This window comes from Sinohyriopsis cumingii, chromosome 19 (genome assembly GCF_028554795.1).
Source record: "Sinohyriopsis cumingii isolate HCF-2022 chromosome 19, ASM2855479v2, whole genome shotgun sequence".
NCBI classification, from domain to species: Eukaryota; Metazoa; Mollusca; class Bivalvia; order Unionida; family Unionidae; genus Sinohyriopsis; species Sinohyriopsis cumingii.
In genome coordinates this window covers 7,140,139-7,151,879 of record NC_142979.1, presented here as the reverse complement: position 1 = coordinate 7,151,879, position 11,741 = coordinate 7,140,139, and the positions used below count along the sequence as shown (strand labels likewise).

The 11,741-nt window shown below is 35.1% G+C and overlaps 1 protein-coding gene across 2 annotated transcripts; it reads left to right on the top strand.

Moving 5' to 3' along the window:
* The first annotated feature begins 1,883 nt into the window (after positions 1 to 1,883).
* On the top strand, positions 1,884 to 11,302 carry LOC149775101 (BTB/POZ domain-containing protein 6-B-like). 2 transcript variants are annotated; one of them, XM_089943192.1, is made up of 3 exons: positions 1,884 to 1,956; positions 7,537 to 7,809; positions 10,058 to 11,302. In XM_089943192.1, exons 1-3 carry the CDS (start codon positions 1,895 to 1,897, stop codon positions 11,094 to 11,096), a joined length of 1,374 nt encoding a protein of 457 aa, XP_089799318.1. In that variant the 5' UTR covers positions 1,884 to 1,894; the 3' UTR covers positions 11,097 to 11,302. The 2 variants fall into 2 exon arrangements, with proteins under 2 accessions (XP_089799318.1, XP_089799317.1); XM_089943191.1 differs by having other exon boundaries at positions 1,949 to 2,080.
* Positions 11,303 to 11,741: the final 439 nt, after the last annotated feature.

Sequence of the window (11,741 nt, the reverse complement as noted above, 5' to 3'; positions counted from 1 at the left end):
TACTAACGCTGTGTTGGGTAAGTATTGGAATTCTGGGAGAAACATAATATCAATTAGAAGAAAAGAAAAACATAAAATAATATTGTCCACGTATCTTTTCTTAGCAGCCCTTTCGAAATAGGGTTGTTTAGCAACCTATAAATAATGTATTATGTAATTTACCCAGTAGGCATTGCGCCATAGGCCATATTGGTTTCCGACAAACATATGATACAGTGTTCAGTAAACCTTATTGTCATTTTGATCTTAAAGTGATATCTTATGTATGTTGTCCAAGTGGGTCTTGAAAAAAAAGTTCTGAAACAATGTTATTATGGAAACTGGACCTACTGTTCCATCCTCTATGCATTGTTTGACCCTGCAAATAATAATAATAATAATAATAATAATAATAATAATAATATTATTATTATTATTATTATTATTATTATTATTATTATTATTGTTGTTGTTGTTGTTGTTGTTTTAATAATATGGTCTTTGTACTGTTCAGTTCTGATGTGAATTCAAGAATAAAGTTCATTTAATAATAAAAACCTTTCAAATTCGATCTGAAACGCCCCATACCCCTCTGAAACAAATCCCATGATTTTATCTAAAAGTGAAAAAAATGTTTCCCGTGTTAGAGCACAAGCTGCTTCATCCATTATGTTACAGAAATGATGCGAAGACTCAAGGGCCTGAACTCATAACAGACTATACGTTCCCTATCCGTTTTGCCACGCACACAAATGATTAAACGATAATATGTTAACTGAAATTCGAGCGGTGGGGGTGGAGGAGTCCAGCAGGACGCATACGTCATTTCATAACCAGGATGTTTCGCACGCAGTATTTCCACGCGTGCTGAGCATTTTCCGTTAACATTAATTGATTTTAGTAGAAAAGAAGTATGTATGTATGTATGTATGTATGTATTACTATCATTATTATTATTATTAGAAAGAAGTAGAAAATCGTTCAAATAACATTAAAACAATATATATATATATATATATATATATATATATATATATATATATATATATATGGAGGGGTGTTGGTATATATATCGAGTCTAAATTGGGTCATAAAATATATGTGTACATAGGTATTATAGCACTTTAAATAAACAAGACTAGGTTTATAAGTACTGTTACAGATATGTAGACATGCGTACCTATAGGATGCTAGGCAGCAAGAGAAGTATTTACCAAGCGATCAGTCACATTAATTACTGCTTCATTATACTGATTAAAAGTTAATTAATTATATTCATTTTCTCTAAGTACGGTATTTTATCATTTAAATAATGGTACTGGTTCGACATTTTTGAAAATATGTTTGTCTGAAACGGGAGGTACATTCCGAACACCGGTACTGATGATATGGATAAATGGGAACCGGTGTGGAAGATAAAGTTGAGTATATATTAGTTTGGCTGGCTAGGATTGCGATCGTATCCTATTTTTTAGTGAAGAAAAAGAGACATTGTTTTGTTGATAGAATTTGGGTCCTTTAACAGTGTTGAGTTTGGAACCGTCATTACTGAAATTAGCGCCTGACTCTTTGGTACAGAATTGTTAAAGTACATATTTCAAACACATGTAGCTCCAGAAAATGTCACAGCTCATATCCTTTTCTCAACAAAGAAACGGTTTTCCAGGATACATCTATACTGATAAATATAGAATTGATCATGAACGCTCATAAATTTAACGGTGTTGAGTTTTTAATATCATGGGTTTGCAAAGGTTTACTATCGGAACTTATTTAGTACCACGAGTCCTTCTCTTTTTAGACAAGAATGATTCGTGAGGTCACACGAGGATCCCGCTTAACAATCATCGCGGTAAATACATGAGCTGTGCTATTTTTAGAAGCAAATGGGATTTTCCCCATTTATAATTAGAACATGAGTATGAAGTCGGATCTGGAAGAATCAACGGTGGACGATGTTTGCCAAGTTAAGAAGGGGTAAGGTCCAAACTATGTATATTTTTAGAAGCAAATGGGATTTTCCCGTTTATAATTAGAACATGAGTATGAAGTCGGATCTGGAAGAATCAACGGTGGACGACGTTTGTCAAGTTAAGAAGGGGTAAGGTCCAAACTATGGATATATTTTTGGGGACTTTTGCAACTGCAAAACAACACTTGCACTAAAAATGCTTTGCTTTGCACGTTTAACAAGACAAATTCCATTATCCGCCAGAATAGTGTATCGGTGAACCAGCTAACGCAGAAGGAGCTTTTGAGGATGAATGACTTCGCCGCCCTCTATGTTCCGCTTAGGAGGCCATCATTTTACTCCTAACTTAAATATATTTGTATAAAGTAAATAATGTTCTGTATATATGACTTGCTCAATAACACTTGTAATATACTGGCAACCTATTCACAAAATCCCTCGGAGCCCCGAGTGGCCGAGTGGTCTTAAGCTCTCTCTGTCTGGGTGGGTTCGAGTTTAGGATTCGACCAATGTGGATATGTGAGAAAGCTTGCCAGGTGCTTCTCGTGGGTCGCTGGTTCTTCGCAGGGTTTTCCCGGGTTCTTCCTCCGCCATGCATATCCTATCGTGTGCTGAAAAATGGCTTTAAACCCCTGAACAACAACAACAACAACAACAAAATCCCTCATACATTATCCAATTCCGATTTTGATAACTTACTTAAAATAAAATAATTGAATGTAAGTAAATTTGAAGTTGCGATACATGTATATATGATTGTCTGTTGTTTTTTTGTAAACAAACAAACAAAAAACTAAACAAAAAGAAACCAAAACAAATCATGTTGCCAGATATAATACGTATGACCCTGTACACGGGTAGTTTGAGTCATCAACTTAAGTTGACGAGTTTAGTGAATGAGTCATCTTAATTAACACAATCTTATTTCTAATGGTTCTGTAACTCTTTTTTTTTTATTAGAGCTCGTTGGACTTGTGTACATATAAGTTCGGTCAGTTTAAACTCTGACTATGAACTGCCCAGTGCCTGTTCATGTGGGTTAATTACCCGACCAAAAAAAAAACAAAAAAAAAACCATGATCTAATTTCGGTGTCGTGAAAAAACGGGTAATTGTTATATCTCATTCTAATTTCTAACAAAATAAAATCGAATAGCTCAAATTGTATCGATATACAGCCGAATCCTTCTGTACATCCGGGTACACTTTATTTACCAGTTTGTGTTTGAAAGCGAATCAATAACATTAAGTCAGTGAAATCAAATAACACGTGTAGCTTCCTGACTAAATTAAATGGTATCAAAACTATTCCCAAATCTTAGTTGTTCCTGTTTTTATATAGGAGATAATGCATAAAGTGAACCAAATATTCTAATAATAACAATATCATTACATTTTTCGTGCATGTAGAATATACCAAAAAATGTTTCATTACATATACAAAAAGGGCAACGTGTATGGCAAAACACTCAGGACAAAGTTGGGCATTTGTTTTTCTAATATTGGAAAATCATTTTCAAAATATTAGATATTACCTTTAACATTTTTAAGTTAGAAAATTGTTTTCTAATATTAGAAAAACATTTTCCCTGAAAAAAAAATCCATTTCTAATATATTTTTAAAGTATTACGACATGTATATTTTTGTTCACAATGGTTTATCATAAGACTAATTGAAAAATGGTGTTTTTAAATGTTGTAATCAAAGCATAAATTCCATAGTAATTTTTCACTGTAGCTAGCACACAGCAAAACATAAATTACATCTGTATATTTTGATATATTTTACAAAGGTAAAGTTATTTGTACAGTCAAAATACAAGATGCACAGTGTGACGTATAAATCGGGGACTAAGATAATCCATTAATTTATTTTCCAAATTTTTACAGCATTTTGTAACACACTTTCGGTAAAAAATTATGTTATAAATGTAACTTTAATATATATATATATATATATATATATATATATATATATATATATATATATATATATATATATATATATATATATATCTGTGTGTGTGCTTAATGACGCTAGCTAATGTACTCTAAGTAAATAAACGTATGAAATATTGTGCATTATTAAGTTACCTTCCATCGTTAGTAAAGTATACAGTGTGTTGGTTCTCGAATAAAATTATATTAGCGTTAGGATTAAATCAGTGACGGATAATATAAATATATGGTCGATTATTTCTGACGTGAATAACGCCACCCAATCTAAATATAATGGATCTCCAGTAATGCAGAATATTTATGTATGTTCCACATGTATTATATAGATGCGTGGGAAAATTAGTTAAAATATGACCATCAGGAATCAAGAATTGCAAATGGATGCTGATATTATTGATAAATCGTGTCTTTTCTACGAACTTCAAAACACAACCCTGCCCAGGTTATATATTTGCCCAGAGGTAACCCCCTTGCGAACGATTTACGTCCAACGAGTACATATTGATGTCAACTTAAACGTGGCGACAGCATTGAGAGTATGACGTTACCACGTGCATAACATCAAGAATGACGTTAAGTTAATATGCAGATGAATTGTTCATTCATTTTTAACAGGTAATATAAGTTTTACTTTCATTTACCTTAAAGCGTGAAATGGCTTGGTTTGTTTTGATTATTAATTTGATTTTCTTGAGACAACACCGTCTAGCGCCCTATTATTTAGGGCGCATCAGTCTCGTTTGACTTTTTTTCATGCAGATTTTAGGCTTTTCATTGTATAGTGATAAAAGTCGAAGCGGGCCGAATGACCAAGACCACTCAGATGTAAAAGTGACCATTTTTAACTGCCTTCACGCCAATTCACGTTACAGCCGACTCTATGACGTGTAATTACTAGTGGCAAAGTTTGTAGTAGTTTGAGGCTGTTGGAACTAACCCGTTCAGTTTTTGTTGTTGTTATCATTCAAGGAAGGAATTGAAGGAATGACATTAAAATTAAAATCGCAGATATTTTGTTGATTGAATCGTCGTCAGATGATATTTTTTAATGTTTGGTAGGTGTCCCGATGATTACATACCTCTTTTTAGAAAGTAGAAGTTTGTCTACTCGCACCGCATACAGATGAGGATATTTAGATTAACATAGACCTTATTCGGAATAACACGAACATTTCCCAGTACATGCATGTAAATGGTGGTCAATTTGAAATGTCATGAAGCTCGTGGTTTTTTTTTAAAAAGATAAGCTGCATATAGTCCAGGTACTATCAATAATATTCCGAAATAAGTTTATTTTAACAATACCTAAGATGTGCAATGTTTTTCTTTAATAGTCAATATTAACAGTGAGAAAACCCGGGATTTTTTTAAAATTATATATTATAAATGCAATCATATGCAAAATACAAAACTTTTAGAGTAGCACTTATTGAGATCACTTCGGTTCCAGTAAACTGGTCCCCTGTACAACTTATACGCAGGACAGTGGATATCTCATTTTAATCAGATTGAGTGATCGTGGTAGCTACATCTGGGCCGGGAACCAGGCTACGGTTTCTGCAACAGAAATCTTGGGCTTACGATTTGTGGCTGGTCATTAAACATTTCCAAAGGTTTCGTATACTTTTTGTTAATTGTATGACTTTAATTCACACGAGTATTATTGCGACTATTAAAATTATATACGAATTTTTTGTTCATTATTTACTAATAAAGAGAAATCGCAACTGCACGAATTCACCCCACTACCATACACCAAGTCAAAGGTGACGCCATATATACGACGTCATAATGTAATGAACAGGTAATTTAATGCAGCGCAAACAGGAAGCGTAGCTTTTACAATGTGGAATACATTACAAAGATTTGTGATAAATAAAACTTCACCATCTTGTTATCACTATATTTTTGACGTTGCTACAGCGAAATTACTTATGAAACTAAGGCCTTCATGTGACTTGGTTTTGATAACTAATGATGTTCCGGATCCTACAAAAAAAGAACACACCTCACTGGACAATAAAGAGACCCCCAGTGTATGCAAGGGACCCCCAATGTTAAGCCCCCCCCCCCCCCCCCCGCCATTACATTCATGAACGAGGAGCCAACAATGAGAGTTTGCAGTTATCGTGTGAACTTAGTTATGGGATCAGCTCTCCACTGTCCTTCTTGAAGATCTGACCGCGACCGAATAAGGGTCGTGCCCTGGTGACCTATGTTATTACTATATTCGCTAATTTTACCAGCCAATCAGATAAAGTATTGTATTCGCGTTGGGAGACTGAGAATTATAGCTGATAGTCCGAGTTTCCTCTGACCCTTGCAACCCATTTTTGATATTTGGACATTTATGTTGGGGTGTAGGGTCAGAGTCCATTTCCTATCGAAAAGTTGGAATCAACAATACGCCATTTCTTTTGTTGCTATAGGAAAACAAATCTAACATATAAATGAAAGTCACGTAATTTTTTTTAGAAAAACGAAAGAAGAAAAAAACAACAAACTTCTAAAAATATGTAGTGTGAAAACAACGACCGAAAATGTGTAAATGTCAATGTGGTAGTCATGTGATACAAACAAAACCATCGCTGACATGTGCTCGGTACTTCTTGAAAATGGTTTTCTCCACCCTGCTGCTATACCGACAGGTTTCTGGTCGTTGTTCTCGGAATATATATGTTGAGAATTAAGTGTGCATTATATTTGCTTACAAACATTAAGTGACTTATATATAATGTGTCCAGTATTTCTATGTCCAACAACTTTGAAAATTTGTTTATTGTCGATATCACGTGACTATATGACCTCGGCTGTCATTGACATGTAGGTTGCGAGACTTGTATAGCCATTTGATTCGGAATGCAAATGGCCAGATCCAGGTCAAATCTCAACAACGACGTACTTTTGTATCGTCTGTCAGCGGATTAAAGACATGACGAATGCTATGCTGACGAATGGGGGTGGCAAGGGTCAGAGGAAACTCAGACTATATGGCTGAGGAGCATCAATGTGTGCCGAACGATTTGATTCAATGTCAGATTTCTGAAAGCTGCATTTCCGTTGTCTAATTCAAAGGTCACCATTCTGAGTGATCTAGGTAGCGAGTACGAATATAATCATCGCTAACTGAAATGTGGTACATGGAGGACCCTAAAGGTGAAGGACGGAAGGGAGAACTTAGAATCCCTTTGTATAAATGCACTTTTGTTTATCAATAAAAATTGCAGTAAAATATGAGCAGAGGGGACCTACCTTTTGTCAATAATACATTAATAATATTTTTGCATATTGCCGGAGCCTCACCCAGTGTCCACCCAGTGTCCATCCAGTTTCCATTACAGTATACGACTCTCCTTGCATGACATACAAGTGTAATATAGGCCAACTTTCATCATCATCACCACCAACAAACATAAAACATTCTTCTCGATTAAGTCATTCATTTTTTATAATTACTGGAAATAATGGCAGCATAAATTTCTGGTGACTCCTGAAAATGTAAGGGATGTGCAACAGGGGTGAGTATTCACCAATTCAGGATATAAATTTCACAGTTATAACCTTTCATTGCATTTGTGATTTTGTTTGTTCTCATGAGATTAAACTTGTTCCTTTTGCTTATTTCAGACGCATGGATCAGAACATGGATTTGGTACCTAAAAATGATTGGCAGTCTAGAAAATCAGTCGCAGAGTGTAATCGCGAAATGTTGACAAGAGAAATTGCAACTGATGTGACGTTCCTAGTTGGAAAGCAGAAGCAGGCAGTTAAAGCGCACAAATACGTATTGATCAGCCGCAGTTGTGTATTTCAAGAAATGTTGTATAGACCAGCTTATACTGCTCCCACTGAAATTATGATCCCTGATATCGAGCCTGAAATCTTCAAACAAGTATTAAGGTAGGTCCACTTTTAAGATCTCTGCACACTGTTAATGCAGGTCTACGTTTTAAGATCTCTGCACACTGTTAATATAGGTCCACGTTTTTAAGGTAAAATTATGGTGAAAGTTCATGGTAAACTGTCTCAGAGAATTTTTATCAGTGATTAAATTAGTTGACATACTGACGGACACTTGCTGTATACAAAAGGCATTGATAATAAGAAGAAAATGAATAGTTTTAACTCTTTTCTCGATTCTCAGGCAATTTAACTAGTACAACAGTTTGATCAACAGTACAGAGTTGAAGAGAAATTTCGATAGAAATCTAATTCCTTGTACTTTTTAAAAGTAAATGTCAAAGTTTGAAAATGGACCATAACTCCACTAATGTCAAAGTTTGAAAATGGACCATAACTCCACACAAATGTCAAAGTTTGAAAATGGACCATAACTCCAATAATGACACTTGCATCCATAATCCTGTAAGAACTAGATTGCTGAGAATTAAACAGGTCCGAGATCTTGTGGAAATTCAAACTGAGAATTAAACAGGTCCGAGATCTTGTTGAAATTCAAGCTGCACATCAAATTCAGTTGAAATCCAACCATCCCAGGTAAAGCTATTAGCTCTAAAAAAAAAAACATATATAGGAGAATAAAATGGCAACGACCACCACTCCTGTAAGTGAGTGATGTAATGGAATGCTGAAAATGAAATCACCACAAAGCGTCACGATGTTAAGCTGAGTGACCAGCTTGGTTGAAATTGAACAATATCGGGGCATAACTTCCTGACATTTGGATATGGACTCAGTGAACGTCTCATTTGCATTAAGGTGTCTGTCAAATTTAGTTTACATCCAATAATCTTTGGCAAAATTATGCTGTGGCAAGTTTGTAGGAAATATTATCAGGAGCCATAACTCCTCAAAGTCAACGCAGTGCTTTCTTTAAATCAAGTATATTCAAGGCTTTGCTAAAATGTAAAGTATGCCAAAATTTACTGAAACACACAATTTCTTGGAAATGTTGTGCTGTGCTGCGGAAGAATTGCAAGTCCATTCATTTACTCCATATAATGCTGAAAATTAAACCTTATCCAGGTCACATTATTATAAAGCTCCATGAAAAATTTGGTAGGAATAAAATGTTTCCCCATTATATATTTCTTCTAGCAACAAAACTGTAGACTGATTGAATGATGGGCAACGTCATTACTATATGACTCGGCTTACTTCATGCAAAGCCCTAATTATTACTTTCTGCAATGGTAGGATTGAAACATGCACCCTTTCGGTCGCGAATCTAGCACGCTAACCACTGCGCCGCCATGGCACCTGCCGCCATTATTTTCTCTAACGACACGCAGGGAACCTACAGGGCCAATTCTGCATCCCCAAACCTTACAATATGGTATGGAGTAAGGAGAGTGAAAGTCTAGTTAGATTATTCTGAATGATGTGATAGTTGTCCTCAAGTTTCATTTATTTTATAGAGAATCATTATATCTTACCTGATTGCAATTTACAGGTGAAGTCTGAATTTCTTTGGGCTTTTACCCCCCTCATGGAAAGCTCGAATCTTACCCAACTTAAGTATTCAAAATGTTTAACGTTGGGAGTGAAAGATCCAAGGAAACTCAAAACGACTTTTTGTGCACTATGGAAAATAATTTTGTTTTAATTTACATGGTCAATAGTAACATTTTTCTATAGAAAAACCATACCATGTTAATGCACAGGGTCATTGTGACCAGGTTCATTGTGACCAGTTGCAAGTTATAATACTTTTATTCATATATTCATGCATACGGAGTTCGTAAAATTCACACAAGGCAGGTATATTGTGGAAAGGGAACACAGAATTAAAAGCATAGTTTAAATGTATCCGGAAATCATTACCAACATGTTAATTTACCCAGGTTCTTATCACTGCACAATAAACTATAAAAAAATAAATAAATAGTATAACCATTTTATGACAGTTATATTTTATTTGCCAGATACTTTTTATGTTTAAATGATGTGACTTCATTTATTTTCATTGGTATCATTTTTCGTGGTTTAATGTACTTATATATTCATGGACTAGGGAAAGGTTGTATGTTATTTACAGAAGAAGCGTTGTTCATTTGGTCTTTGAATTCATGGTTTGTAGGAACCACCCAATCCACAGTAATAGGTTCTCCACAAAAAATAGTGAATTTACATTTCGAATAATTCTAGCCAACATGTGTCAAATAACTGTTACATTTTCTAATCCTAGGTTCATTTACTGTGACGAAATTACAATTGATCTCGACAACGTCTTCGCAATTCTGAACGTGGCAAAGAAATACTACATCCAGTCGCTGATTGACAAGTGCTTGGATCGCCTGAAAGTTAATATGACCGCCTACAATATCTGCATCATTTTGGAAAATGCCCGTAACAACAGTAATGTGGAACTTGAGATGAAATGCATGGCTTTCATCTTCAGTCACGCAAAACAGGTCTTTCTGTGCAGTGATCTTTCAAAACTATCAGAAGAGTGTATGACAGAAATAATACAATCCGATGACTTAGCATTATCAGAGAGGGAAATCTATGAAGGCCTTCTAAAGTACGCTGTTGGTAAGTGCCAGAAACATGGGATCGAGCCGACAACAGAAAACAAGAAACGTATGTTGGGTGGGCTTTTGAAGCATGTACGTTTCCCATTGATGGATAGCGCGTATTTTACTGATGTGGTTTCCGAGTCGGGATTCCTTCCACAAGCTGACGTTCTTAAGTTGCTCAAACATTTTCTCAAGCCACAGGATTCGATAGCTGGTTACGTTATGAAGAAAAGAAAGTATAGACATATTATTCACAGATTTGATGAAATTGCAACAGGTTGGGGCTACAAACGAGACAAATCGGACGCAGTCATGATTTCAACCTCAAAAGATGTTTTTATCCATGGAGTTACTGTCTATGGTAGCTGCCAAGGTGTAGGAATTTATGATGCAGTGGTTGCAATCAAGGAAGGCTCATTTAGTGCAGATACGGCAATAAAGAGGGTAGAGTTATCAACTGATACCAATGAAAAAGTTTACGAAATCTACTTTGACACACCTGTTCTGATCGAGAAGGACAAACAATATAACGTAATTCTCACCATGAAGGGACCAGCAAGTTACTATGGTGAAAAAGGGAAGTCAGAAATAGAATTTGAAGGGGTTAAATTCAAATTTCAGAAATCAAAATTCAGTGATAATACAACTAACGAAGGAAGAGGACAGTTGCCAGGAATTATTTTCGACGTTATATCGGAACCAAATTAATCCTTTCAAATTATAGTTATCAGAATAGAAAATACCTACCACGTGACACATATTTATTTCAAAACATTAATATTTCCCCTTGCAAAGAATATAAAGCTTAACGTATGAAGTCTTTGAATCATACCGGAACAAATGTAGCACTTCTGCAGTTGTGTGTATATTCGTCAATATTGTATGTGGTTATCTAATACAAAAGGTTTATTTGATTTATTTAGTCAATGTTTACAGTTCATACCCAAGTCTCAGGTCATGTAGAGTTATATTTCTTTTCCTATTGTTATAATGCTTTTCGTTTAGACGAATGATGTTCTATAACAGGAATTGAGCGGTCTTGCGTGTTTCAAATTAGTGGAATATATAAATATGGCTGTGTTGTGTTAATGGTGAAACTGAAGGCTTGCAACATGATGTGGCTGACAGGCTTAGAGATAACATGGTACTAACCTTTTTGGTAACAAGGTACCATATTTAGCAGTTACAGCACGTGCAAAGTTGTGAATAAAAATGAAATGTCTGTTGCCATATAGTACGCTGGTACAGCAGGGTTGATATTATTCGTTATGCGTATGATAGAATTTGAATGAATGTCTCCAGGCAGTTAAGGCTTTTAGAGTAGCACAAATGCTGCTGATTCTGATTAAATAT

Coding starts and splice junctions, on each gene's coding strand:
- LOC149775101 (XM_089943192.1), top strand. CDS start 1,895: ATGAGTATGAAGTCGGATCTGGAAGAATCAACGGTGGACGATGTTTGC. Junction 1,957..7,536: donor GTTTGCCAAGTTAAGAAGGG/GTAAGGTCCAAA, acceptor TGCTTATTTCAG/ACGCATGGATCAGAACATGG. Junction 7,810..10,057: donor ATCTTCAAACAAGTATTAAG/GTAGGTCCACTT, acceptor TTCTAATCCTAG/GTTCATTTACTGTGACGAAA.